We start from the raw sequence: 26,859 nt of genomic DNA, 5'->3' as shown, positions 1-26,859 counted from the left end.
TTGAGCAGCATTATCAGATCCTTAACCTGGAAACTCTGACGTTCAGCAATAACTCTCATTTTCTCTTCCCTAGAACGTGCAAGTAATTTTTTTTATTTATTTATGAAAAACTGAAGAATCTAATAAAAGAGCATCATAAAACTTTGTATTCTACGATTCTGATGCAAGATTGAATGAGAAACAGTAGAGATGACAACAACAAAGAGGCCATGAACCTACTGAGAAAGCATGTAACAGACATTTAGTGAAGATCACTTCGCGCATGTTTGGCTACATGAATATCAAATAGGCATTATACATGAACTGAAATTACAAAAACACTCTCTCTTGCTGTAATTATTAAAATTCGAACATTTACTATTAGTTCAATAAAAGCACAGTCAAAACGTAACATTCGGAACAACCACTGCCCTTAGATTTTTTTTTTCAGCAACCTGTACTGGTTCCTAACCTTTATTGGACAGTATTGTGAGTAAAAAAACATGACCGGAGTTTGGTAATGCACTGAGAAGGCTAAGTGCGCTTTAACCAAGAGTTAACTAATGTGAGCTAATTTAAAAAAATATATATAATAATAAAAACGGCGCTTACGACTTAAGGTGTTAAGGCCAAAACAATAATCATAAAATGATTGGAATGTACCTGAAATTCTTTGCCAGTGACAGTGCGCAGTCCTATCGTATAACCTTTATCCAAAGGATACAATGTGATTACTACCATATTAAAACTATTTTCTTGAAGAAGTCGTTTAAGGAGGAATGACGTTGGCTTGATATACTGAAACAATCACAAAAATATAATGAATGATGTAGAAGATTTGGAAAAAGAAAAATAGAAATTACTCACTTGGTTGGGAAAAGGGAATGGCTCAGTGAGACGTTGACTATAGAGATGGCGTAAACGATGATGAATACATAGAGGATCTGTAGGTGGGGGAGGGGGTGGTGCGGCTGGCGGTGGTAGCGCAGGGGTGGCCACCGGTGGTGGCGGCGAGGAGAGGGGCGGCAAAAGGGCAGCGGACGGTGGTAGGTCCACCACACAGCCACTCAGCCCGTCTCCGACCAGGGCTGCCCATTCCGCTTCAAATTCCGACAAAACACTCTCGCAGCCTGAGACCTCCACTTCCTCACCTGCCCCTGTCACCTCAGCGAATCCCAGATCGATACACTGTGTAAAAAAAAAAAAAATTAACAAATAATGTAAGAAACAAAATTTAGGTATAGAAATGTGTGAACTTGCGAACAAAATCCTTACAGAAAGCTCATCGTCGGCCAGGTGCAGACTTTGCATGGTAAGAATGCCGACACATCAAAAACTTGCTGCCTATAAACATAAAAAGTGCAATATAAAAGCTAAAACATAACACGGTTTCCAAATTGTAAATTAGGCCCATTAAAATTAAGTTGTAGGCTTCCTAGCCAACAATTAAAAATGACGTATACAAATAATATCTGACAAAATTGTATAACGTATAGTATTTAGTCCATTTGAGGCAATATGACAATCCATATAAAGACAAGTGTCTCAATTTTTACTTAATTACAATCAGTTTAATTACTTTTATAAAATATCAACTTTAACTTTATAGAAGAATATCATCATTCATCGTTTTTGGAGAATGATTCATTAATCCAAAAGAAAGAAAGACTATTGCCAATTTCCTACATAATTTTTTATTATTTTTTTTCAAGCTTTCAACCGAGGGACTAATTCATCTTAAGGATTTAGGTCGAAAGCTTGGAAAAAATTATGAAGGAAATTGGCAATAGTCTTTCTTCCTTTTCAGTTATTGTTTATCGCTGTTATACGCTCTGTCTACAAAAATTACTTATCTCCTTATTTGAAATAAAATTCTGTTATTTGAGATTAATATGAAAATGATTCATACTCGTCATTAGCAATTATAGGGCAATAACAAGTGTTTGCGTTTTTAGACATTTTAATTTAATAAGTAATATTTATTTACTAATTCCATTCAAGTTATTGTGAGGCTTATTGCGTCACAGTTAGCTTAAACAACTTTAAAATACAATTATTACTCCAAAATAATGAAACATAACAATATTTAATACAATAAATCTTAAACTCTGAAAATTTCACATTAGAGAACTAAAGAAAATAATACAGAACCAAAGATCTGTTTACACCAAACGAATGTCTTAATAATTATTTCATAATATTTAATATAATTAATTTTTAACATATTTTCTATAAAATTAGTGCAGATTTTAATAATTAAGTCAGATTTTCAACAGAAGGTAAGAAAAAAACAGGTAATTCTTCTGATTCTCCGTATGTACTAGCAGGGCTAATTCCAATAGTACACCATTAAAAGACTTCTCTCGGTACCTTAAAAGCCAATGTTGGAAAGTGACCGATTAGCCCACAATACACACAGAAAAATTTTATGATACACACAGGGACTTATGCTTCTTACTCTCAAAATAAGTAGTTGAGTTATTACTGCTTATAACCAAGATTTCAGCCAACAGTCTTAACCTTTCTATATCCACATCAAATTGAAGAAATGTTTCTTTCTCACACAATTAGCTAATCAATCGAAAATATGATTTATGTACAAACTGATGCACTTCAATATCATTAGATAACAGTTCTCGTTCCAGCATCAGTACACAGCTAAAACAGTAGGGTTAGGGCGTCGACCTAATCTTACTTTCAAGGCTCTTAAACATTTATTACCAATACTGAGCAGCAAGAATTGACAAAGCGTTCGTCCCTCAACTTTACAAAGTACTCGGGCTTCAGCTATGGCTATAAAGCCTTTGAATAAATACCTTCAATATCCTCAGAAATTTTATGATTTTTTTTTATTATTTATTACATCAAATCATGCGGTCAAAACTCGACTAAGTACAATTACATACTGTAAAGTGAATGTGAATTAATCAGTATTAAGATACCAAAGTAAAATATGAACGCTAGGTTATAAACAACTAATAACAGGGAAAACGCAGACTTTTACTTACAACCCTATTCATGGTTTGATACAATAAACGCTCAGAGCGGCGTATGCTTTCTCGCAAACCCTCGCATAATCTAATGTACAACCCTGTACATTAAGAAACAACTCGCCAAAGTTGTTTCCGTAAAAAAAAAAATTGTTTTGGATGTTTGTCTAAGCAAATAGTATCTCCCTATTATTTAAAAATTAGGTACGACAAAGATTCTATTTGCCTAGACAATAGCTATTTGTCTTAAAACATTTACGTACGAAATATTGTTCAGTAGTCCCATCACTAAGTTTGGGAAACTACTTGTTGAACTGGTTAGAAGTTTCAGAAAACATGGTGTATTTACTTCAAACACTGAAGTTACAAATATAGAAGGGAAAAAACAAGTAATTTTGTTCTTATGATTGTGTGTCTGTGAACGAACGCTTGATAAACTAATTATCAACGACTTACAAGTTTCAGCTTCAAGTAGAAGTCGCAGTTTGAATAAAAAAAATTAATCAATCATTAAATAAAAACAGGAAAATGGTTAACATATTGAACCCAACCATTATATCTATAGCGGCGTGGAATGCATAGAGAAGCCAGAGCAAAGGCTTCATGAATAGCTAAAAAATAATGAAATTCTGTCACAAACACAAGATCCAAACACGTTAGACCTTTTAAATTCATTATTATAAAAATAACAATAACCTCATAATGTGGTTGGGTCCTCTGTGCTGGATAATATCGTTGATTTTATCCATCGTTGCACGCGTAGTGAAAATCAAATTTTCTACACCTAACTGATAAATCAATCTCTTATGATGGATAAAATCCGAAACCAGTCGAAAATAGTGTTGCGAGGAATAAAATAAAAAAATAATTAAAAAAAAAAACATATAGTAACTTATAGAATAGAAATAATATGAACTGAAAAGTGAACTTACGTCCGTTTGTACAGTGGCCCAACATTATACATAAATAAGTACTACTGAAGTATTTCCTGACGGCCCTTGCGATACTGTGTGATAGTTATAATACTTTCTCTTGCAATCCAACATATTTCCTTGGAAGTTATGCTAAGAGTATTGGCGGAGACCAGTCCACGTCTTCCCTAAATACCAAAACAACACAAATATTGTCAACCGATGTTTTAACATTTGATATATTAATACTCAAAAAATTTAGGTGTGGCTGTAATGAAAAAATATTGACTACCGCAGGTAACCTATGTTGTTTATGAGAGGAGCCTATAGTAGGCATTCCATATTATTATGATGTCAATAAACCAGGGAATATTTTGAGAACTTATAACTTTAGTGTAGTAGTTTGGGGAGATATACCCTTAAGAAGTTAGTATAAAGAGCAGCGACAGTTTTCCATTATTTCGACAGGAGAAATCTAGCTTATCTGTGGGGGCTGTACAAAGGGAGATTGTGACACTTGGATGCACAAACACGGTTTTCCAGGCTAAAATTCAGTGATCTTAGAGCCGTGATAAAAGTCTTTCTTCCTAGAAATCAATACATTATTTTTTCCTACACCTTTCTTAAATACACTAAATTTCAGTAACTGTCCAAAAGTATGTACATGTTAACTTGAATTACTTAAACTAAGGTTCAATCAAGGTTACAATCCGTACATGGTTATCTCGTTAGCTGCTACTTTATATTATACTTTAACTGTATAAAACTGTAAATGCTTAAATACTAGTAATTATTATTTTTTTACTCCTTACATTTAAATTCACACTTCACCAATCTGGGTGTTAGCTATTGTGCTAGTTTACCTTACCATTAATAGGTACAACGAGGCCCTTTCATCCAGTGTCCGTCCCTATTTGGGGCAGAAGACGCCACGCTTGTGAGCCCACATCAGAATCAGAAGCATTCGTCTGATTAAAAGTTACTTTTGAGGACAAAATAATCCTCCAGATTATAACGTATGGGCTCACCTTGTGAAAATTATCAAAGACAGACTAAGAATGTTTAGCTTAGTGCTGTGAAGAAAATGTGAAGAAATGTAAAAAGGAGTTTATCATCAACAATAGCAGAAGTTCTTAATTCACCTGTTAATATTTCACAAAAAAAATACAAGATTCACTTCAATAAACAAAAATTACTCCTTAAGATATTTTGTTTCAACTATTTTAAATTTCGTAAGTACCAGGCAATAAGTGAAATTAAGGTCCTGTCTTTAAAATGATTGTGTTTGCTACAAAAAAGAACAAGAAAAGTACATTATTACAATGCTAATTCATTCACTGAAGGCAAAGCACACATGCTTCGTAAATATTACTTCATTCAGAAAATGATTTAATATATTTTAAGAAACTATTTTTCTCATTCACTTTTTAATAAAACTATTATACAACTAAGGAGATCATATCAAAGTTGCTTTGTTTGCCCGATCACAATGATCTTTTCTAAAAGTAAAATCTCGCCAAAAAAGTGATAAAGTTATTATCAACATTTTGAGGAAATGAAATAAAAATATTTTGATTTCATATTCAATTACCGGAAAATATTACACAGACTTCTACGGGATAATAACAAATAAAGCAAGAATGTTAGCCACCTACAACAAAAAGAAACGTGTTAATTTTAGACAGCACACCCTCGAGAAAACCTATTCACAAAACAGCCTATCAAAAACAAAATTATTTTACGAAAACTTAACGAATGTACTGAAAGTTGCATAAATCGAATTAACTGTACATAAACAACTGCAAAAAACTGAAATTCTGTAAGTCATATTAACCTCAAGAAAATTATTCTCGCAGCAATAACAGAAATATTTTTGTTTCAAATTTAAATGGAATAACAAAAAATCAGTATGCTATATAAAAATTTTATACTTCACATTTTAGGCGTATTTTCAATCGGCGTGTTTATACTGTCACTTAAAACCAATGAAAAAACGAACTAAATTCTTTAAACTGGGAAAACGGTTTTCTATCTTGGGCAAAACAAGAAAAAATTTAGTTACCTTGCCTTCTTCCCAAAAAGGTTAGCAAATAGCCCTTAAAGAGCACAAAATTTTACTTGACAAACGCATTTACAAGAGTTACTTGACTGAACTTAAACACCCCCTGTGTCCACACTTTACACTTACAAGTGACATAAAAATTGTTATTCACCGAAACTTATTTAATGAACATTTTACAGTTCAAATCAACAGACCAGTTACATACGACTAGTGCACAGACAACCTGCAATGCCGCCACTACAAACATACATATATTATCGAGATTACAGAATAGTAAAATTTTCGTAAAAAAAATATTACTACTTTATAAAACACTTCTTCTTAGGAATGCAGTATTTAAAACTGTTAATAAAACCTTATTTATTGATAATACTTTCCAACATTGGATTACTATCAAAAAAGTAGCCCCCGCTCGGCTTATCGAAGTTTCTTTAAACAAATTGGCAGAAGCACCTTGAATTACTTTCTTACATTTTAAAGAAATGAAGGACTTTATACTTGTATGAACAGGATTTCCTTTTACCAATATTCTCACATCAGTTCTGATTTATAAATTTTCTTCAAACAGCGAATTTGAATATTTACCAATATTCTCACATCAGTTCTGATTTATAAATTTTCTTCAAACAGCGAATTTGAACTAAATATTGGTTTGCTTTAATACAATAAAGGTTCACTACAATAAACGTGTTCTTTTCACAGACGCATCAACTGATTTTCTTCACACTCTGAATTTTAGCAACACACTTAATTATATCTAATAGATTTCGAGATTTGGAGCAACTTTTTTTTCAGCATCATCTCTTCTTAAAGGACGATTTGCATATAAGCATGTAGACTCATTAAAAGTTACAACTGCTTAATAAATGTTTTTATAATGAACTTTGTAACGGTTTTTAAAATGAATTTAGCTTTTAGATTCCTGAAAGTAAAGTAATTTAGTGTGAGATATAAATACAAATAATACGGCTTTCAAGTATTTTCAAATCGCATTCCATCGCTACCGTCTTGCAAGCTTCCTAAAAACGAATCATCTACTTGTAATCAGTTAACTGCTTCTTATAGTCTATTCGCAAGTCGAACGATATCTGATTCTTTTGTACTAAACACTTAAAAACAGCTCAAAGTATTTTTTTTTTTAACCCACGTTTAAAAATTTAGCCGTCGAAAAAAAACAGTTTAACGTCCAATTAACAAAATAGGTGCCGTAGACGAGGAACTTTACTATTAAAACTTTTCCAATACCTAGTTCATGAAACCAAATCCGTCTCTGGAAAGAGATAAATAAATTTATGTAAATTTTCACAGACCATTTTCTTAAATGGCTCCGAAAATTTTGTCGTAATTTCTTAATAAAGTTAAGTTTGTAGTTAAAAAAAAAAAAAAAAAAATAGAAATAATAAAACATTTTGTAGATGGAAAAATAATTTATTATTTAAATTTGTTCACACAAGTTTTCTACTATTTTAATAATCAATTTTCACAGCCTTAAAAGCTGAAATTTAGTTAAAATTTACCAAATATCTTTTAACTGGAAATAATTATAAATAAATAATTTCTATGTAAACGATTTAAACAGGAATCTGTGCAAATATAGAACTATTCACTGAAGCATGAGTTTGCCTGGAGTTTCGTGCCGCCTGGAAGATGTAGGTCACCAGCTCTCTTATCTCAGATCTGGAAACGTCTCCTCGTAAACCAACTAGCTTAATAACATGTTCTTCTTTTATATCTGGAAACTTATTCACTAAAGCGGTTAAATCTAAAGAAAGTATCTCCTTATCATCAGATCTGAGTATCTCTGCAAGGGCAGAGATAGCTTCCAGTGGAGTTCCACAACCAGCACCTCCAATTATTAAATCTGGGGCCACTCGGCCAAATAGTGCACCTAGCTGTTCAGCTTCACGAACAATTTTAGCACCTGCAGTTTTTCTTTCACTTGCAGTTCTTAGTACCATTTTCTTTTCAAACATCGTCACAATGTATCTTTTAGTTACTAAATTCACTGCTTTTGTAATCACATAATCGAAATTTCTAGGGCGCAAATGTACATAGTCCTAGAAAGAAATAAATGAAATATAAAAAAGAATTTACTGTAAAAATAAAATCACAATTGAGTCGGTAGCTACGAAATGGTTCTCTCTTGGATAGGAAAAAGTGGTTTTCCAAGGGTTGATCCAGTGTGTAGCTCAAAAAAGTAAAATTGCAGAAAGTTTAAATAGTAAATTTCGTCCATATCAGTCCATGGGACTGATCCTTAAGGTTTCGGTCAAAACTGGTAACTAGAAGTCATGCCATATATAAAAAAAAATACATGAAAATATATATATATATGTATATATTTTAAATTGGTTCTAATACTTATATCAAATACACGCTACAATTTTCAATATTTTATTTTAATTAGCAGCTTTTTTATGGGAGAAGCATTTTGGGCGGATTCTAGAGAGGGTTGTTGTTAGGCGTTCCCTTTTTTCTGGGAAGATTAATTTTTCGGGGTTTCGGCGACGATATTTTTCTTTTAAAGTACTGCTTTAATAGTTAACCTACAATATAAGATCCTACTTAGTTTAGTACATATTATACTTAGGTTTAGTATATATTCAAATTTTAAAAGAAGTTTGTAAATGAAAATTTTGTGTATTAGTGAGAAAAGCCGTGTGTGTTCACACTATTTTTTTTTTTTTCACTCTCTATTTCTTTTTCATAATTACTGACACAATTCTGTAACTAGAGTTTTAAAAACAATTCAATGTTCTTAACATAAACCTAAAGATTTTTCATTTATTTGCCAGTGCATATTTATAAAATTTAAGGTCAAATATATATAAGTACATTATGCTCAGCCTTACACTACTGATTGAGAAACACATGTCAATGATCACTAATTGAGGGTACCACTGCAGCTTAAAAAGGCACATTAAGTTCAGTAACTGAAATAAAGAAAGATACCTGAAAATAATCTTCCAAAGTGGCACAAACTGTATCTACAGGCATTGAAGTTGCTAACCACTTAGTAGTTATAAGATCTTGGAAATGAGATTCCAAGTCCAAAAATGCCTCCTCTAGGAGCCAGTTAGCCGCTTCATCCCTCAAATCCTATCAAGCAAATCAATTTTCACGGATGATTGCTTTGTAAATAATTTCATAACTTTTATTTCAAAAATAATTGTACCTGAAAAGTTTTAAGAAGCGTTGAAAATACGCTTGTCAATTCCCTATTTAATAAATCTGTTCTCCAATAGAGTTGTTTCAATTGTTGAGCCAATTCCACAAACAGCATGCAATTATTTACTATTGTAATCATGTAGTGGGTAAAGTATGGCACCTGTCAGAAATTAAATATTATTCTAACATCTCTATATACTTATCTATTCTAAACTAGAGATAAGGGTCGACAAAGAATAATGCTTTTAAATAATCAAACGTAGACACTAGACAACCCGGTTTCAATTTTATAATCCTATGATTGATAAATGCCAGGAGTAAAAAATCAACGACTGAAATCCAACATTGGGAAAAACAGACACAAGGTTTCATCCTCGTTGTAGCAACTAGGGGATCCTCCTCGATGTCCGTATTGTTCTGTTTCCTATCGCAACATTGGCAATAGTCTTTATTTCATTTTTTCGATATGGGTTTTCATTGGAAATACTTGTGTTGATTACCCCCGAATACCAACAAGAACATGTTTCAAGTGTAGGCTGCTTATTTTTTTGCTGGAATAGAACATGACTAAAATGAAAATCCGCAGGAAACTTTACAGTCGCTTGCAAACTGGCAGAAATCCATCAGCTAGAAATGCGATTTTGTTTAATATTTACCCACATAAAGCATATCACTATAATTTGAAATATTTTAAACTAAAAACTGATTTGTTAGGGCTTTCACCAAAGAACTTCCTTGTTAAGTTTTAAAATGACCTTTAAAACCAATCTACTATTTCCCCGTCAATCATATCAAATAACTTGAAAACATTGACGGAACGGATAAAAGGAAGATTTGGTAACAAGAAGTGTCGTTTTTTCAAAAACAACATTTATCTTTCCTAAGTAACTTTTATTTTTTATTTGAATTTTTTCCCTTTAAATGTGGTTTTTGATTTTAGAGAATCAATGGCATTGCTTTTAAGTACTGTGAGAGAGTAGTTAAACTAATAAAGGAAAGAAATCCTTTTAAGAAAAGTTATTCATTAGTAATTGTTCCAACTGCAGTAAGAGAGAGTCACCCAAGTGTGATTCACCACATTTCGCTTTTTGCTTAGAAAACAAATCGGGCAAGAATACACTAAATACAATTGGGTTTAGTGAGTGTTTGTGATATTTTGTCATTTCGTCGTTAATATTCTGTCAATACAGAGCCTACTAGATCTCAAGACAAATAAATACTGCAGATAACAACATACCCTACCTGACTTCGATCCTCAAAATGCCTAGTCTTAAAAGCAATGATAGCCCCTCTGTAAAGCAAACCATACTGCTTTACCTGTTTCATGCTTAGTATTAATGCTTTGTCCGTTAAATCCTGCCTGTAATTTAATAATTCAAAATAAACACTAACAATCATACGCAAAAATATAGGACATGCCATAAATACAATTTATTAGTTCAACCAAGAATTATAGCAGTTGTATTGCCATAGGTTATCTAATTTATTGTTCTTTGTACCTAATTTAAGATTTACTAGCCAACATGAATGACGTATACAGTATGCTGATAAAAAAGAAAACCATATTGCTACTGTACTCTACAAGGTGGTCAAATCAGCTCCGCTAATTTTTAGGGACACCTCATTGTATTCGTTAATTTCATTAGCATTATATTCATTTAATATTCTATTTGCGGCTATTAACGTAAAATAATGCCAATTTTTTCAGGCAGGCTTCATGTCCAACTACCTACTCAAATGTCATGAAAACGGAGGTGGATAGCAAACATACTTTACTATTAACCTTTCATATTAACCATTAAATAAAAACCAAGGTTAAGTTCAGGAATCGAACCCAGTACCACAATACACATTAGCTTTGCCGGTCTCGCCTCTAACTACCGTGACGCCTTAATAGTAAATTAATAATTCAAAGTTCTAGAGAAACGGGTTCTAGTGAAACCCGTTCATTCAGTGATTCAAGTGAGCACCCTTTCTTTCAGATACTCAGTTCTACCTCAGAACTACAGTTATGCTTACATCTTGAGAGAGTGGCTTGCCAAAGAAGAGACGATCTTGACAAAAGAAGTGTTCAGCTAGTTTAAATTTTCCACTAAAAATTTTGTTTATTCGTAAGGAAGATTGTCTAAGGAATCAAAGTTTTAATTGCCATATTATTTCCTACTTTTAACCAAAATGATATTTACGGCATCAGATGGATGGTTAAACTTACCCAATAGTTTTGGTAACCTGTAAGTTTTGATCGATCATTTGGAAAATGATAACCGGCGCTGCAGTATGAAAATGTCCTTCTTGATCTTCAGGTCTCACACCTGCTGACCAATCATGCTCTTCTGTTTCTAAAGTCTTTTGCATCCATTCTACATAATTGTCTTCCATGTTCTAAAATTACATGTATTGAAAACAATTTGCCACCATTTAAGGTTGGTAGGTGATAAATTGTGTTAATAAAATATTTTTTTGAAAAACCTGTAGATATTTGTTCTGTAAGCTGTCGATGACTTCTGGTGAAAGAAGAGGTCCCAGTGGTTGAATATTGATATTCAAATCGGGATGTTTCATAAGTTCAGGTCCAGGATATGTATTTGTGACCCAGGACAACATGGAAACATATTCATTACCTTCCAATCCGTTATTTATGATTTCCGTAAGCTATAAATAATAATAATAATTATTATTATTATTATTAAAGCTTTATTTTGTAATGAACTCTTTGAAGTTTACAAAATAAAATATTTTAAAAAAATACACTTTCGATCAACAGTTCTTCAAATTCCTGATATTTGGTATCAAATTTTATTGTCACTACTACTACTATTACTACTACTACTACTACCACTACTATAGTAGACCACCACTTTTATACAGGTGTTACAAATATACCATGTATTGAAATGGCACATTAAAGAAAAGTGCACATTATTTATACCTAAGATTCCTCTACAATGAATTTCATTATTTCCAAAATAAAGAACTTTATGGCAAGTATCCAGGACCAATTAATCCGCACCAAGAAATACAAAAAAGTAAATAATTAAGTTGGAATGAAGGATGATAGGTGTGGCATCTAAAGCCAGAAACTGTATAGTATGTAATAAGAAGAGAAGTGTTTGAAAGCCAGTACAAGCTTCATCCAGGACTTCAGTGTGACATGTATATATCCTACATAGGATGCTCTGCAACCGAAGAAGGCTCACCGAACAGTGCAGCGCAACTGACCTTACGTTCTGTTGCTAGATAATAGCTGGACGGGAATGATGGTGGAAATTCTGACTCCAGCACCAACAACTTCTTTTACTTAGAGTTTTAGGTAAGAAAAAACAAAATCAAACTAAACGAGGGTAGAAATAGAGACTGTGGGAAGTAGAGATATCGAAGTAGTGCCCGTAGTTCTAAAACTGGCAAAGTTTCATTGGAAATACACACGAAGCAAAACGGCCTTGGCACTGGTATGAATATTAACATCTAATTTCAAAAAGATGTGATCTTGAACACCTGCCACTTTATCTGCAAATATCTAGAAGACCAATAAATAATGGGTTTGGCGCTAGAGTTTTACAGTCATTATAATATTCTAAGATATCTTATCTATGGTTGTAGGAATAATAATAAACAATTATCACGATAATAATAATTTGCCATAAAAAAAAGTAATCTTACATGTTTGGATAAAGAATTATGATACATCGTAACAAATCTCTGAACGATATTGTAGTGGCTTGGGAAACAAGGTTCGCATAAAGTTTTCACAACTCTTAAATCTTCCATGATTAGCTGGCGTGTCAACTGAAACCAAAATTTTAACTTCAATTTTCTCGAATCGTGAATGCATCGAAATTATCAATTCTCATCGTGCACAACTAATTGTGAGACATAAGTAAAAACTAAAGGTGTGAATATTACATAATAGTGGGGCGGGTGTTGGTCTAGTGGTCAAGAGCATGGCTTTGTAAGTGTGAGATCCCCAGTTTGAATCCCGCATATGACTACTTTATTTGCTTAATTTACTTTATATTCTATTTGTTAGAAAAAATTGTTTATAGTAAAGTATGAGCTTCCGCCCCCGTCTAATTGGTAGTTGGACGTTAAGCCCCAACTGGAAAAATAGGCGATTACTTTTTTTTTTTTTTTTACTTTTTATAACAAAAGTGTTATTACAATTACTTCATTTTTCTGCTTAAAACGTAAAACAATCTTGAACATTTCCATAAAAGCAAACGAAACACACGTAAATACAGATTGGTGGACGAGGTAATTAAGATTTGTTAGTTGAGATTAATAATTGGGTCTAATTGTAGTGGCGTCACTTTCTCACGCCTAATACTGAGAAGGTAGTGAATTTTAAACTAAGCTCTCAGATTCACCCAGTATAGCAAAAAAAAAAAAAAAAAACCTCTGTATTGTCGTTCTTCCAAGTAAATGAGTGCATTCTAGAACATGTTTTGAAGAAATATAATTATGGTTAGGATTAAGATAAACCCTCAGACCTGTCTCAAGAGGCCATTATTTTCTTTGACCATTTTTCTCCTTGTTATCTTGAACTTTGTTCGTGTTGACCGATATGGGGCTATTTCTTCTCTATCTCTATCAGTCTTTATTTATACCTAAGATTCCTCTACAATGAATTTCATTGTCGTGCAATTGTTGTGTTGTGTCGTGCAGTTTTTACTGGTGTTTGCTATTGTTTAATGTGTTATGGATCCCCTGCAGGGTTTAAGGCGGCATCTTTCCGAATTTGACGTTTGTTTGTAGGGATGTAACATTAATTGAGGATGGCATAAGAGTGCGGGAAGTAGGCCGGCGATTGGAAGTGTGTCATTCTGTAATCCAGCGATTATGGGGGCGATACCAGGAGACAGGAGGATTCACGAGACGACCAGGGCAGGGCCGGCCAAGAACCACTTCATTAAATTGGGACCGATTCATGCGGCAATAAGCCCTCAGAAATCGCCAAACCACCTCACCTGCGAGCCAAAGTGAACTCAGGTGTGCTACAGGAACCGTGATTTCTGCTCAAAACGTTCGTTATCGGTTGAGGGAAGGTGGCCTGCGTTCCAGGTACTCGATAAAAGTGCCACGGTTGACCAGAAGGCACAAAATCGCCGGACATCTGTTTGCCAGGGACCATGGCAATTGGCACATCGGGCAATGGAGGAAAATTTTCTTCTCTGATGAGTCCAAATTTGACTCAGAAATGATGGGTGAATGAGAGTATGGAGACGAGGAAACGAACGTTTTCTCCCGTGTGCACTACAACCAACGTCACCATTTGGCGGCGGATCAATTTTGGTTTGGGCAGGAATTTCTTTCACCGACAAAAGTGACTTGGTTGTGTTCGCGAATGGAAGTTTCGACAGCTGAGCGGTACATCAATGAAGTGTTACGAATACACGTCCGCGGAAGAGCACTTACTGGTGGAGATCCATTCATTTCATGCATGATGGAGCCCGCCCTCTTACTGCAAATGTGGTACGTGAGTTCTTTAATGCCAATAACATTCAGACTCTCGACTGGCCAGCTTGTAGCCCGGATTTGAATTCGATTGAACACTTATGGAACCAGCTGGGGCAAAACATACACAAGCGTCCTGACCCGCCACGGACATTACCAGAGGTAGAAAAATCCTAAGAGAAGAATGGGAAAGAATTCCATAATAAAACATCAGGCTCCTAATAATGAGCATGCCAAAACGTATGCATGTATTCAAGCTCACGGTGGCAATACGAGGTAATAAGCACGCAATCAAAAAGAATTTCACATTTTTCTGTATTAACTTTTTTTAAATTTTTACACAATTGTAATATATTTTGTCTTGTGTAAAAATTTATCTCATAAATTGGTTCAGCTCCTTTTCCCCATCACTATTAACACTCCACTCTGCATTAATAACAAAGTGTTGTCAACGTTATTCTTCTAAACAGGTTGTACTGTAGGCTTCTTCCAGTGGCCATTTAATGTTTTTGCTTTGTATATTTATCCCTGTGATTTTAACTTTTGTTACTGGTGCGTTTATCAATATATTGACCAGATAAATTTTTATTTTAATAGTGCTTTCGGCAGCCTCTTTATAATCTCGTTTGATTAACTGACTTTATTGAAAAGTTAAATACAATAAAATTTATTACAATTTTTTATTTTATTTGGTATAACAGATAATAGACAATTTATGGAATCGATGAAACAATTTAAAGAGGAAATGAAAGCTGATATGGAAAAAACCTGGAATTTAAGAACAGACATTAAGGAATCGATAGAAGCTCTCCAGGGGAATCATCAACAATTAAAACTTAAAGTAAATAGCCTAGAAAGAGAAGTGAGAAACAAAATTTTTTTGCTATTTTGTATCAATTCAATGATTTTTGGGAGCAGGATGATTTTGTTTGTGCATTTTTGAGCTAGAAGTAAAAGTTGAATCTGACAATTTCCAACTTTGATTTTGTAAGAAGAACAGGTAAATTTTGGAAACATAATAAAGTACGGCCTATTTTAATAGGTTTTACTTACGAAATTATTGATTCTTAAAAATTTCTCGAAGTTTAACGGATTTAAAATTGTGATTGCTGAGGATTTTCTTAAAGAGGTGGCGGGTGTACGTAAGAGTCTTCGTCTAAAACTAGTAGAGGCCCAAAAGCGGGGAAGTACGCTGCATTAAATATGATAATTGATAATTAAAGAACGTTATAATGAGGCTAGACAAACTACTTCAGAGCAAGTTAAAACACGAGAGCTAACCTAACCCCCTACTAAAAATAGTGAAGCCCCTCTAATGATAGGGAAAAAGGAGCACCAACATAAAAGAACTAAATCAGATACTATGTACATTTCATCTGCGAAACTTAAGTTGGAACAGTTCAACAACAGGCCTCGCTCCTACTACTTTCTAAAACCTACTGGAACAAAAAAATATGAACCCAATGATGGTTATTTATATTTATTTATTAATATATTTATAGCAACCAAAGAAGGATATGAAACTGAATATTTTGGCCTATAACGTTTGCGGATTGAAACATAAAAATATGATTCTGGTTTTTAAAAACAACTATTAAGTTTCGAAATTATCTTACTTTTTGAAACTTTTTGGAATCTAAGGACAAACAGGATGTACTGTGGATTCCAGCAAAAAGAGATCCCAAGTTTGGGAGAGTTCAGGTGGCTGTCTTTGTGGCATAAATTTAAAAGGTACTATCAGTAAATTTATTTATTTCTGTCAAATTCAAAAACAGAAATTGATCTGTGAAAAACTCAATAATTTACCTTAACAAAAACTTACAGTTTAAAATGTTAAGTATAAGGGTTGATTAAACGCCAAAAGGTACACAAATCAGCGAGTACCCAACATTTCATTGTTACTTCATTAATAGTTGAGTAATTCTACTGCATTAATTTTCATTAATAAGTTATTTTTTAGAATTTATTAAATGTCACAGACCCTTATGCTGGCCATTTTCGTCTACAAAATATATGTTCAAGTAGCACTGTAGATTGACTGTAATATCTAGTTATTTATAATAATCAAACTATTAATTACAGGTTAAAAAGAAAAACGTTATAAAAAATAAAAAAAAATATGAGGCTAAAAAATTCAAAACTTTTTTTTTTTAAAAACTTACATCAATGATTTTGTTTATTTTATTTATTTATTTTTATTTTTAAATAAAAATCATCGGTTTAAGTTCATTCTTCGATTAAAGCAATTGTTATTTTATGAAGTAGTCAAACGTTTATAATAATAGGTAATAATTATCTGGCTTTATCGCAAATAATATAGTTTTCTTCAATTACATTCTCAATCTAGGTATTCATCCCACAATGTTGTATATATGTAATATAAAGTAAATAAGATATGCATATTTTTAGGACAGCTAATTATTCCAGTATTTTACTATAAATAAAATTAGGGGGACTAAATTAAATTAAAATAGAGAAATCAATAATTGTTGTTGAATAATCTACTTGTTATAACTGTGTGTTATTTGTGCTCACGAATATTTCGGTAAGACGAATTCAAGACAGTAGCCTACTCTAACTTTGTCTTTTTCTACTTTAACATGCATGTACATATTAACAAAAACTTACAGTTTAAAATGTTAAGTACAGTGGAACCTCGCATAACGAGCACCTCGCTTAACGAGTAATTCGCATAACGAGTAAAACAAATTGATTCTTATAGCGAGCGATGTTTCGCATAACGATAGTTTTCTAATGACATTTCGCTGACGTGTTTTCCTCAGCCAGTAAGCGGCCGGTGGGCGTGACCAGACGGAGTGGGGCAGTCGCAGTTAAAAGGGGCAGACACAGCTGGAGAAGTCAGTTTTTGAAGTCAGTTTTTAGTGAATTTTTAGTAGAGTTTTTAGTGAGTTTTTAGTCTTTGAGAGACGGTTTGGAAGTGATAGTTCGCGAGAGAGTCAGTGTTACTGAGTGCTTCAGAAAAAACTTTACAAAATTATTGTGTTTATTTTGTTATCCCTCTAACAAAATGGCTTCGAAAAGAATTAAAATAACGTTAGAATTGAAACGTAAAATCATTGAGAAACGAGAAAATGGTGTAAGTGTGGCTGATCTAGCACGCACCTACAATCGATCAACATCAACGATTTGCACTATTCTCAAGAATAAAGACAAAATCAAACAGATAGATGCATCAAAGGGCGTTACAAGAATGTCTACGCAGCGGTTACGTATCCTTGATGATTTGGAAAGATTACTTCTCATTTGGATAAATGAAAAACAATTGCAAGGCGACACTATAACCGAACAAATAATCTGTCAGAAGGCAAAACTAATTTTCACTGATCTCCGTACGAAAACTCCAGGATCGTCAACAGACGAAAAAGAATTTAAAGCAAGCCGTGGGTGGTTTGAAAAATTCAAAAAAAGAACCGGCATTCACAGCGTTATGAGGCACGGTGAAGCAGCAAGTTCCGATAAGAAGGCAGCTGAGAACTACGTCAGCGACTTCAAAAAACTTTTGATTTCCGAGGGTTACTTGCCACAACAAATTTTTAACTGTGACGAGACAGGTCTCTTTTGGAAGAAAATGCCCAAGCGAACCTACATAACAGAAGAAGAAAAAGCATTACCCGGCCACAAGCCCATGAAAGATCGCCTCACGTTGCTGTTTTGTGCTAATGCAAGCGGTGACTTGAAAATTAAACCATTGCTGGTGTATCATTCGGAAACTCCACGAGCCTTTAAGAAATGCAACATCCACAAGAACAAACTAAATGTAATGTGGAAAGCCAATAACAAGGCTTGGGTGACACGTGACATTTTTGTTGAATGGATAAATGAAGTGTTTGGTCCTTCTGTGAAAAAATATTTATTGGAGATGAATCTGCCGCTCCATGCGTTGCTTGTACTGGACAATGCTCCCGCTCATCCTCCAAGTCTACAAAATGATCTTCTTGACGAATTTCAATTTATCAAAATTCAATATCTGCCTCCTAATACTACACCGTTACTTCAGCCTATGGATCAACAAGTAATTTCCAACTTTAAGAAACTGTACACTAAAGGTCTCTTCGAACATTGTTTTGAGGTGACTGAAGAGACAAACCTTACTTTGCGAGAATTTTGGAAATACCACTTCCATATTGTTACATCCCTCAAGATAATCGACAAGGCGTGGGACGGGATTACCAAAAAAACTCTAATTTCTGCATGGAAGAAGCTCTGGCCTGAAATCCTCGTCGAATCTGGTTTTGAGGCGATTGAATCCGAACCTGTGGAATCTCTAGATAATGAAATTGTGTCTTTGGCCACGGATATGGGATTGACAGTTGATAAAGATGATATTGATGAGCTTGTAGCAGATCATAGTCAAGAGCTATCCACAGAGGAACTTGTTGAGTTGCAACACATTTCACAACAAGAATTGGTGGAAGAGAATTTATTAGACAAAGAGGAGAAAATATCAGAGGAACAACAATCTTCCAGCGCAATAAGAGAAATGTTGAAAGCATGGGAAACTGTTGCAACACACGTAGAAAACTATCACCCGAATAAGGCTGTGGCTATGCGATCTATAAATTTATTTAATGATAATGCTGTGTCACATTTTGAAGACATTTTGAAGCGACGGCAGAAACAAGGAACATTGGACAAATTTATAATTAAAAAGGATTAATTATGAATGTACATATTTATCTCAATTAATATATGTAATTTATATTATATTACATCATATGTACATATGTATATAATTTTTTCGAAATAAATGTTATAAAAAAAATTTTTATCAATTATCCCCTTTTATTTTAATTTAAATGAAAAAAATTGTTTCGCTTAACGAGTAAGGTTCTGGAACGAATTATGCTCGTTAAGCGAGGTTCGACTGTATAAGGGTTGATTAAACGCCAAAAGGTACACAAATCAGCGAGTACCCAACATTTCATTAATACTTCATTAATAGTTGAGTAATTCTACTGCATTAATTTTCATTAATAAGTTATTTTTTAGAATTTATTAGATGTCACAGACCCTTATGCTGGCCATTTTCGTCTACAAAATATATGTTCAAGTAGCACTGTAGATTGACTGTAATATCTAGTTATTTATAATAATCAAACTATTAATTACAGGTTAAAAAGAAAAAAAATATGAGGCTAAAAAATTCAAAACTTTTTTTTATAAAAAACTTACATTAATGATTTTATTTTATTTATTTTTTTTATTTTGAAATAAAAATCATCGGTTTAAGTTCATTCTTCGATTAATGAGTAATTGTTATTGTATGAAGTAGTCAAACGTTTATAATAATAGGTAATAATTATCTGGCTTTATCGCAAATAATATAGTTTTCTTCAATTACATTCTCAATCTAGGTATTCATACCACAATGTTGTATATATGTAATATAATGTAAATAAGATATGCATGTTTTTAGGACAGCTAATTATTCCAGGATTTTACTATAAGTAAAATTAGGGGGACTAAATTAAATTACAATTGAGAAATGAATAATTGTTGTTGAATAATATACTTGTTATTATCTGTGTATTATTTGTGCTCACGAATATTTCGGTAAGACGAATTCAAGACAGTAGCCTACTCTAACTTTGTCTTTTTCTACTTTAACATGCATGTACGTATATATGTGATTTATCATAATTATAACAAAAAAATATTATAAATGAAGTGGCCAGCATAAGGGTCTGTGACATCTAATAAATTCTAAAAAATAACTTATTAATGAAAATTAATGCATTAGAATTACTTGACTATTAATGAAGTATTAATGAAATGTTGGGTACTCGCTGATTTGTGTACCTTTTGGCGTTTAATCAACCCTTATACTTAACATTTTAAACTGTAAGTTTTTGTTAAGGAGATTTTTGTACCTTTTGGATGGATTTTCCTTTTTGTCTATTTTACAAAGTTACATATCTGCTTTACGGATTTTTTTAAAATTTGGAATAAGCAATTCCATCATAAGGTGTTAAGTCGGAACCGTAACTACCACTGGAGAGATCTTTTTAAAGAATGATTATAGTTAAGTTCCTCCAAACCATCCTCAATAACAATTTTTTTGAAAAAGCGTTTTGAATAACATAGGAAGGTATTTGTACGTAAATAGCAAAATTAAACTGCGATTTCAGTACTTCCTTTTAAGAGGAGTAAGAAAAATAAACTACGATTGCAGTACTTCTCCCTAAAAGGCAAAGAGGCAAAGATCTTTTAATCGAACGACAATTCATTGATTTAAATCGGTTCACTCATTGATAATTTAAACGATTGCAGTACTTCCTATTAGTAGGTGCAAGAGCATCAGCAACGTAGAGGAGCTTTAACCACTTATTCGAGCTGAATTTTATCAAAATCGGACTAAGCGTTATAGAAATATTGGTAATAATAGTTTTAGAAAGGGCCTTACTTGGGTGGGGCAAACTCCCCTCCTTATAAGGCACGGCGTCGAGACTTTTAAAGTGCAAATCTGTACAAAATTTCGATTCGAATGACACTTCATTCATGAAAATCGGATCACGTGTCGATAATTTGAAACGATTGCTATACTTCCCCTTAACAAATGTAAGAGCTGATCGCCGCTTTAATGTTACGTAGGGGAGCCCTAACCCTATCATCCTACCAAATTTTATTTGGTAATAATTATCTGGCTTTATCGCAAATAATATAGTTTTCTTCAATTACATTCTCAATCTAGGTATTCATACCACAATGTTGTATATATGTAATATAATGTAAATAAGATAATAATTTTGGAGGGGGCCTTACATAAAGGGGGCTAACTCCTCTCCCATTCGATGTGCAGCGTCGAGACCCCCAAAAGGCACACCTACATAAAATTCCGACTCGTATGACACCTCATTCATGAAAATCGGTTCTCGCGTTTAGGCGCTACGTTGTTTACAAAAAAGGTAACAACAACAACAAGAAGAAGAAGAACAAGAACATTTTTTGAAAAAGTCGTTTTCGCTCATTTTCGGCAACTTTTTTCTCGAAACCTATTAGATATGGGTTGTTGCAAAAAAATTACAGTTATAAAGGAGGGTTTGCCCTTTATTTTAAAGAAAATTTGGGAATTTTATCTTTTATAGAAAAAGAGAAAAAAATTGTCAAAGTTGGGTGTTTTTCAACGTTACGCTTTTTCGTGCAGTTTTTGACGATCAACCCTTATACAACTGTCCTACCGGACAGTTTTAATGTATGTATGTTTTTCCTGTCTATTTGAACTGTAATCAATGGGAAACGTATTTCACATAACTGCTTAATTTTTTTTTTTTTTTTTCAGTTAATTAAAATTAAATATTTTTTGGTAGATTTTAATAGTAGGCTCGGTTCTTTACTGCAGTTACCAAGACTAGTGATTAAAAAAGATACTTCTTGATTCATAGATATTACATTGAGAAATTTAATTTAAACATCTCATTAAATTTGGCTAATTGTAATAGTCTCAATCATATTCGAAAGCTTATTTTACAGAACAATATTATCAAAAAATTTTGAATTGTAATAGTTTTCCTCTGCATAGAGAACTAAAATTTAATTAAAAAAAAAAACACATATATGACTGCTCATTGTCATTAGATAGAATTAAATGCGTTTTTAAATGTAGAGGAGATTTATTAAATCTGAATTATAGACATATTAAGAGTGATGGTACATATGTGAGATGTGTGGCTATACTGAAACGAGGACTTATTTCACTTTTTAGCAGTCTATTTAGTAAGTATTAAGCGAAATAAGAAAGAATTATCAACTTAGGACTTAGTTTAATTTAAATAATGCCTAGAGGTTATAAAGACATATTGTACTTTGGTATAAAGACATCTATTTTTTTCTATAAATTTAAATCAGAACTTGTTTTGTAATTTAGTTTTGTTTATTTCTAATTTTAGTTTCGTTTTATTTATTTACATTCTGCTTCTTTATAATTATTTTCATTATAAAATTTATTTATTTGTTGTAACAAAACTCCACTCTGACGGCCAAGAGAACAAGAGTTATGTCTTTAGTTAAAGTAAAATAAAATAAGCATTCTAAGTATTTAGTTATTTTATCTAGTGAGTAATTTTTTAATTTGATGTTATTTATTAATATAAATGTAAATATTAATTAATAAAGATAATTATTATTATTATTATTATTTTAAAAAACCTAACCAATCAATCACATCTCTGGTAGACTTAGTAATATGTATTTCAATTAAAACAAATGAATTTTAAAATGGGACACGATCGAAAAAGTTTGTCTTTCCAACCTGTAACAAGTAAAGTAAAGTAATCGCCTATTTTTTCAGGCGGGGCTTAACGTCCAACTACCAATTAGGTGTCGCGGACGGAAACCTGTAACAATATTTCAATTAATTCGACTTGAAGCGTTTTCTTTAATCATCACAGTTGAAATTGAGCTTTTATAAATTAATTTTTATGTGTTTCTCACATGATACTCAGAAATGGATGAACCGACGATCTTAAGTTCTAAATACTTTCTTGCCGTTTGTTGGGAATTGTGAAACATAAAGTACTAATCAGCTATAAAGTCAAATCCCATTACACGTACGACCAACTTAAACAGATAGGAATTTAATAGTTTTTACTCCAATAAATTAGGACAATAATCTCTTCTAAATTCAGCGCTTATGAAATGTCTTTGACACTCATATACAAAATTTGTCATTTCACTCACGCTTTTGAAATATGGACATACAGATGTTGTTTGAAGACTGGTGAAGTGACATTGAGTGATCAATGCCGAAATACCATAAAACATGCATTAAATGGACAAGGAATATGAGCGACGTTCAGTCTGTAAATAGAATCTTGTAATACATCGGAAACTTCAATCGGTAACGGCAAGAATTCTCGGATATAGATCAGCGAATTCGGCGAAAGAAGAAGTAGTGAAATTGCCAAAAAAATAGGTTTCTGAAAACATTACATCATGAAACTTATTTCTCACTGTAATGATAGCCAATCAACGAGCACATAAAGAAATGAGTGTGAGTGTATCTTTTTTTTCTTCACTAATACATACCCTGAATTGAGTATAATGTTACATTTAATCATATTTACTTATTTATAAACTTGAGATTCAAAAATGAAAATCTGTAATAGAATTCACAATAAAAATATACCTCTAAATGGACCACTAGCCACATTTTGTTAGTGGCCCTATCCTCTACTTGTGTACCTTCAATTCTCTGGTCAACAGATTTCTCTAACACTTCCATTACCATATCCTTCCATCTTTTAGGACGTCCAGGAGGAAGAAATCCACTCTGCTTCTGTCGCTAAAATTAAAACTCGTATTCACCAAGAAAACAGCATTGTAACAATACTAGCATTATTAGGAGAGCTAAACACACATAATAATATTGTCATAGCATTTTGATATATACAAAATATATCAAAACGTGCATAACAATATTTAATTCTAAAGGATTACAGTAATAAATAAAATTCGCTTCATTTCTTATTGATCTATTCTTTTTCTTTGTACGTTTTGAACTTGAGTACATACGTACCGACGAACTACTGATACGTTTAACACATATACTTGAAATATACTAGGCATCAACGAACAGGCAGCTGGAGTCAATCATTATTTAAGTGAATCATTAATGCGGAGAAACACTCGACCGTTAGCGTATGACTTAAGGTGCGAATGTGGTTGACTTAAACTAACCAAGAAATCATTCATATTCAAATAAATAAATACAAGCACTGCGAAATAATAACCCAAGGGCTGATGAAATCCTTTTCAACTATTATTCCAATGATATTCAATACAAGTGGATAAATTATTTATTCAAACTTTTTTTAAAAGAGAAACTATTTGTTAACATTATAAAACCAAATTCAAGCTGCCTTTACTTTCCCAAATATTAATTTGAGAAATAGTTTGAAAGTCTGAAAAATTTTATTTGTCTACACTAATTTCATTAATAGCTGTGTTCGTACCACCCTTAAATTAGAAACCATTAACCACACATACAAGATATCCAAACAATTCTGTGAAAACCCAAACTTTAATTCCTATGCGTATGGTAACACAATGATGCTGTTTTTCTCTCATTTAGTAATATTAGTACCTATCCCCACCAAAGATGTGCCAAATTTACTATAAATTCTATTCACTATAATTTAAAAGTTGTTTCAGTTATTATTAACACTTATTGCTGACATATACAAAAGCAATTATATATTCTATTTAATAGAGGAGTACTTCATTAATATTCACGCAAAAATGATTCATATATAACCATTGACGTCTAATGTTTTAAAAATAGGACACGAAATGAACAATGCTCTCCGGAAAATATGTTTACAGAATATATTAGCTGTCGTTTTTAAAGAAAAATCAAACTACTTAAAATTAATTCACCGAATCACCTAAGTGTTCATCGGTCTGTCGATTTTGGTTTTATTTTCGCGCCCCGCAGTAACACTTGTTTGAAATATTACCTTTAAATATTCTGCGACTTTTTGTCTTGGAGTTATGATGATTACATTCTTTATAGAGTCAAATTTCTAAAAACTGCTTATTCTTATGATGAGCCCCAAAACTAATGTAAAACCAAAGTCTTACCTGTAAGGCAAACGCATCTTTCTTTTCCTCTTTATCAATGATCCTCAATGCAGTTACAATCACTGAAGGTTCTTTTCTTACAGTATTCAAAATTCGCGAAAGTACTAGTCTGAGCTGTTTTTCTAACAACGAAGAAGCAGTTTCCACTTCTTCAAAGGACGCTTTCAGTAGAATTCTATCCGCCGCGGCTTGGCCAGGCACTTTATGAACTTCGTAGAGTAGATCATCACGAGAATTCTCCAGATCATTTAGGCTCTAAAATAATAAAAGCTAATAAATTATAATCATTAACACTAACCAACTTTGCACTGACAGTTAGTTATAAATATGACGTAAACTCTCCAGATGGAAATGAAAGAAAGACACAGACATCTCGAAAGCAAGAGCTACTATGACTCTCTCTTGCCAAACGTTTATCCGAACAGATACCAGGGGCTAGCTTTTGAGTTGGTCTTTAGAGTGATTCCTTCTGCCTAAATACATTTAGCCCGATGTATGAGGTCCTCTCTAGAAAAAATTAGGAGGGAGAAAAACTAAAAAAACAAGTAAAGCCTGTGTGCACAGGCGCATTCTACGAATAGGCCATAGGGCCTATTTAGCACAGGCTAAACCATTCTAGTAACTAAACAAGTCATAATATCAACAAGTTCATTTTTTCTAGTCGACAAAATTTATGATTAATTTTTTTCTACCGAAGCAAATCAAATTAAATCTAAAAATAAGTTTATATATAGGTGCTGACTGTGGCAGTCGATGCGCCCAAAAAAAAATTTACATACATGATGGGCATAAAGTAGTTTTCCTTCGTTGATCCACTGCTTGGTTTTCTCAACACTCTCTGGTACAGAGAAAAGGTTTTTCAGATTTTCCCTCGCTGTTAAATACTGAGAATATTGCATATGCTTTTCTCTTACATTCTGAAGTTTTTTCACAAGCACAGGTAAATCTATTAGTAAATCATGTATGGAATTTACGCTGCAAATAAATAATGTACATTTTACACAGATATCGTACATGAATAACTATCTTTTTTCAGGCTGTATGATACAACACAATAAACCAATATATAAGTAAAATTCTTACTTAGATTTAATTGTTTTAATTTCCTGTAAGGCAAACTGCAACTGTCCTAATCCAACACATACACCATCTAATTGACTTTGCATAGTTGTCTTTAACATAGCTTCCACTGAAACTTTTTTACGACTCACTCTTCGTTTATACTGTTCAACCTAAAAATGAGCCGCAAAACAATCAAACTTTGTAACATAAACGCTTCTGATTGTATTCAAAGTGAAATTAGAAATAATAGATTACTTTTTCAAGTTGACCAGGCCTCTGCAGCATATTAATAACATGTTTAGTAGCAGTCGCTTGAGCATCTTTTTCGAGAACTTCTATATCCATGTTAAAATATCATCTACGATAAATGAATGTAGATCTACTCGGAATACTGAAGAAAACAATCACTATTATGAAGGTTAGTTCTCTTCTCAAGGAAGGTTAATTTTCTACCACTAATAAATTCGAAATTCGTTTTGGCCATCTACCAGGTTATGCTGTTTAGGTGTTTGGAACTGAGTTACCAACTGCATTTGCAAAACTGAGAAAGGGTATAAGAGCAATGTAAAATGGCGTCATCTAATTATTGAATTCAGAACGGCCTAGGATAGCGTGGTCTGAAAAGAAATTAAAATGC

General features: G+C 32.8%; 2 protein-coding genes across 4 annotated transcripts in view; both read right to left on the bottom strand.

The window, feature by feature from the left end:
* The window catches only part of Spt20 (transcription factor Spt20 homolog), a 38,265-nt gene extending 32,075 nt beyond the window's left edge, over nucleotides 1-6,190 (bottom strand). For 2 of the 3 annotated variants that reach the window (XM_074134482.1, XM_074134484.1), the window contains exons 1-5: nucleotides 5,943-6,190; nucleotides 3,902-4,068; nucleotides 1,255-1,323; nucleotides 847-1,167; nucleotides 643-777 (exon numbers count right to left, since the gene is read on the bottom strand). In XM_074134482.1, the coding sequence (XP_073990583.1) occupies nucleotides 643-777; nucleotides 847-1,167; nucleotides 1,255-1,290 (492 nt within the window). In that variant the 5' untranslated portion in view covers nucleotides 1,291-1,323; nucleotides 3,902-4,068; nucleotides 5,943-6,190. The remainder of the gene's footprint in view (nucleotides 1-642; nucleotides 778-846; nucleotides 1,168-1,254; nucleotides 1,324-3,901; nucleotides 4,069-5,942) is intronic. The other variant, XM_074134483.1, reaches the window with a different exon arrangement.
* A 1,159-nt stretch (nucleotides 6,191-7,349) lies between these two features.
* Sec6 (Exocyst complex component Sec6) lies at nucleotides 7,350-26,687 on the bottom strand. Its single transcript, XM_074134475.1, has 12 exons — nucleotides 26,478-26,687; nucleotides 26,244-26,392; nucleotides 25,940-26,135; nucleotides 25,161-25,415; nucleotides 23,707-23,862; nucleotides 12,771-12,896; nucleotides 11,580-11,762; nucleotides 11,323-11,492; nucleotides 10,353-10,470; nucleotides 9,118-9,270; nucleotides 8,895-9,041; nucleotides 7,350-7,999 (listed from the first exon to the last, which is right to left on the bottom strand). Exons 1-12 carry the CDS (start codon nucleotides 26,565-26,567, stop codon nucleotides 7,514-7,516), a joined length of 2,229 nt encoding a protein of 742 aa, XP_073990576.1. The 5' UTR covers nucleotides 26,568-26,687; the 3' UTR covers nucleotides 7,350-7,513.
* Nucleotides 26,688-26,859: the final 172 nt, after the last annotated feature.

The sequence above is a fragment of the Rhodnius prolixus genome, unplaced genomic scaffold, assembly GCF_049639745.1.
Source record: "Rhodnius prolixus isolate KJV_2025 unplaced genomic scaffold, Rpr scaffold_16, whole genome shotgun sequence".
NCBI classification, from domain to species: domain Eukaryota; kingdom Metazoa; phylum Arthropoda; class Insecta; order Hemiptera; family Reduviidae; genus Rhodnius; species Rhodnius prolixus.
The sequence above is the reverse complement of the archived record's forward strand: the minus strand, read 5'-3'. Positions and strand labels throughout refer to the sequence as shown.